Below are 2,012 nucleotides of genomic sequence, written 5' to 3' on the forward strand. Positions count from 1 at the left end.
CAGCGTTTAAAAGGCTTTTTTTTTCGAAGAGATTGCACAAAGCCTTAATTTTGTTTTGTTGTGTTACCAACAGCTGGAGTTAACATGCATTAAAACATATATCTATAAATTGTGTATTTAAGTCAACCTCACGGACCCTGCATAAAAATACTCTTCATGTTTTTCCTCCTTGAGCGATTATTCTGTTCAAATAGCATATTTTTCTCTCCAGGCAGGGAGTGCTTGGGCTGAATGGATGCTGCCACTGCATAATGGTCCTCAGACATTTGTTTCCTAGGAAACGTGGGGAGGGCATGTGAAGAGGGCGGTATAAAAACACTGGCAGCTCCTCTCCCAGTCTTAGTCTGAGGTAAAGGCGCTCGCTGTCAACACAGACAGCCCTCGCACAAGTTGCTTGCACACTTCTGCATCTCCACCTATCTGTCGTCGCTTTCGGCTCTTTGAGAATGATGCGACCCAAAGATCTGCGCCAGGGCTCCGGCACCAAGACCTTCCTGGAAGCCATGCACGGCGGCAAAGTTCACCTGGCGCGCTTCATCCTGGACGCGTTGGACGGACGCATCATCAACTCCAAGACGGAGAACAGCCGAACGCCGCTCATGTACGCCATCTGCCTTCAAGAGCCGGGGCCGAGGGTCAAGTTCACGCGGCTGCTGCTGGAGAGAGGCGCCGAGGTCAACTGCCAGGACGAGGACGGACGCACGGCCCTGAGTCACGCCTGCGAGATGGGTCACCTGGACGTCGTCAAGGTCCTGGTGCAGTTCAACGCAGACCCGGACATTTCCGACGTCTGGGGCAACAACGCGCTCATGTACGCCGCCTTTTCCGGACACAGCCAAATCCTGGAGTTCCTGGTCCGCGCTTTCAAAAGACTGGGGCTGAGGCTGGACAAAATCAACAATGCCGGCCACTCGGCCAGTGAGGTGGCCAACTTCTTTGGTCACAACCAGTGTGTCCAGATTCTGAACTTTTCCTCTCGGAGAGGTGTCAGCACCGACGATGCCCTTGCGGACGTGGGTCCAGCCGCCGCCGAAGCAGCAGAGAGACGGCTGCCCAACAGGCTCCCGAGGCACGTTCTGGAGCGGTTCACCAGGCAGCTGACGAGTGAAGACCATCTGCCAGGAGTTTTTAAACGACAGCTGAAGATAGGAGACAGCAACGCGCTGTGGAGCCGATTCATTTCCCCGAAGAGCCAATCTCCGGAAGAAAACCACCGCCTCAGGGCTCTTCCTCCGCAGGGAGAGAAAAGCCCAACTGAGGGTGATCACAGCGTCCTCTTCAGCGCCAAACAGCAGCAAAACTGCCAACTCAGAGAACTACGAGGAGCTAAAACGCTGACCGAGCCGAGCCAGAAGGACGTCGGCCAAGGACTCCCGCAGCAAACGCCGGTGAGCTTTCTTCTTTGGGGGAAAGCAAAGTCGTTTAACGTGGACCTACTGAGCAGCAGGAAGCAGTCCTATCAGGGTGATGTGTGCGACATGAGTCTGCCGGCCAGCAAATTAAAGAGAGCTTCGCTGCAGGATGAGCGATGCCTCATAAACACTCGGGGCAGCGCGGACAAAGCCGCGTCTGTGCCAAAGCCTCTTTTAAACAGCAAGAGCCAGCCTGCGAGAGCGGTGGAGGATGTCGTCAAAGCACAGAAAGAGGACGACGGAGCGTCGTCGTCGGGCAGGAGAGAGCAGCAGCAGAAGAGGGGCAGCTTTGGCCCGAGCGGCGGCAGACCGAGCAAACTGCTGAGCGCCAGGGGCGAGGTGGAGTCGGAGAAGATCCCCGGGCGCGCGGCGGGCCTCGCGGGCCTGGGCACCCGGCTGATGCGACGCTTCACGGCGCCGGAGTTCATGAGGATGGTGATGGACTGCTCGTCGGGCTCGTCCAAAGGCAGAGGCCAGATGTGTCGCTCGGAGACTTTCCCGCTGTCGCACCAGCAGGTCAACAGTCAGCCGAGCGTGGACAGCATCAGCGGAGTCAAGTGTGAGTTTGAGAGCTTCTCGTCTCAGTCGACGCTCGATTAG

At 56.7% G+C, this 2,012-nt stretch overlaps 1 protein-coding gene across 1 annotated transcript; it reads left to right on the plus strand.

Moving 5' to 3' along the window:
- Nucleotides 1–446: 446 nt before the first annotated feature.
- On the plus strand, nt 447–2,012 carry ankrd63 (ankyrin repeat domain 63; the record flags this gene model as incomplete). The annotated part of the gene is made up of 1 exon (XM_083908053.1): nt 447–2,012. The coding sequence occupies one exon, from the start codon at nt 447–449 to the stop codon at nt 2,010–2,012; it is 1,566 nt and encodes a 521-aa protein (XP_083764179.1).

Source organism: Microchirus variegatus, assembly GCF_963457635.1.
Source record: "Microchirus variegatus genome assembly, chromosome: 21".
In the NCBI taxonomy this organism is placed as follows: Eukaryota; Metazoa; Chordata; class Actinopteri; order Pleuronectiformes; family Soleidae; genus Microchirus; species Microchirus variegatus.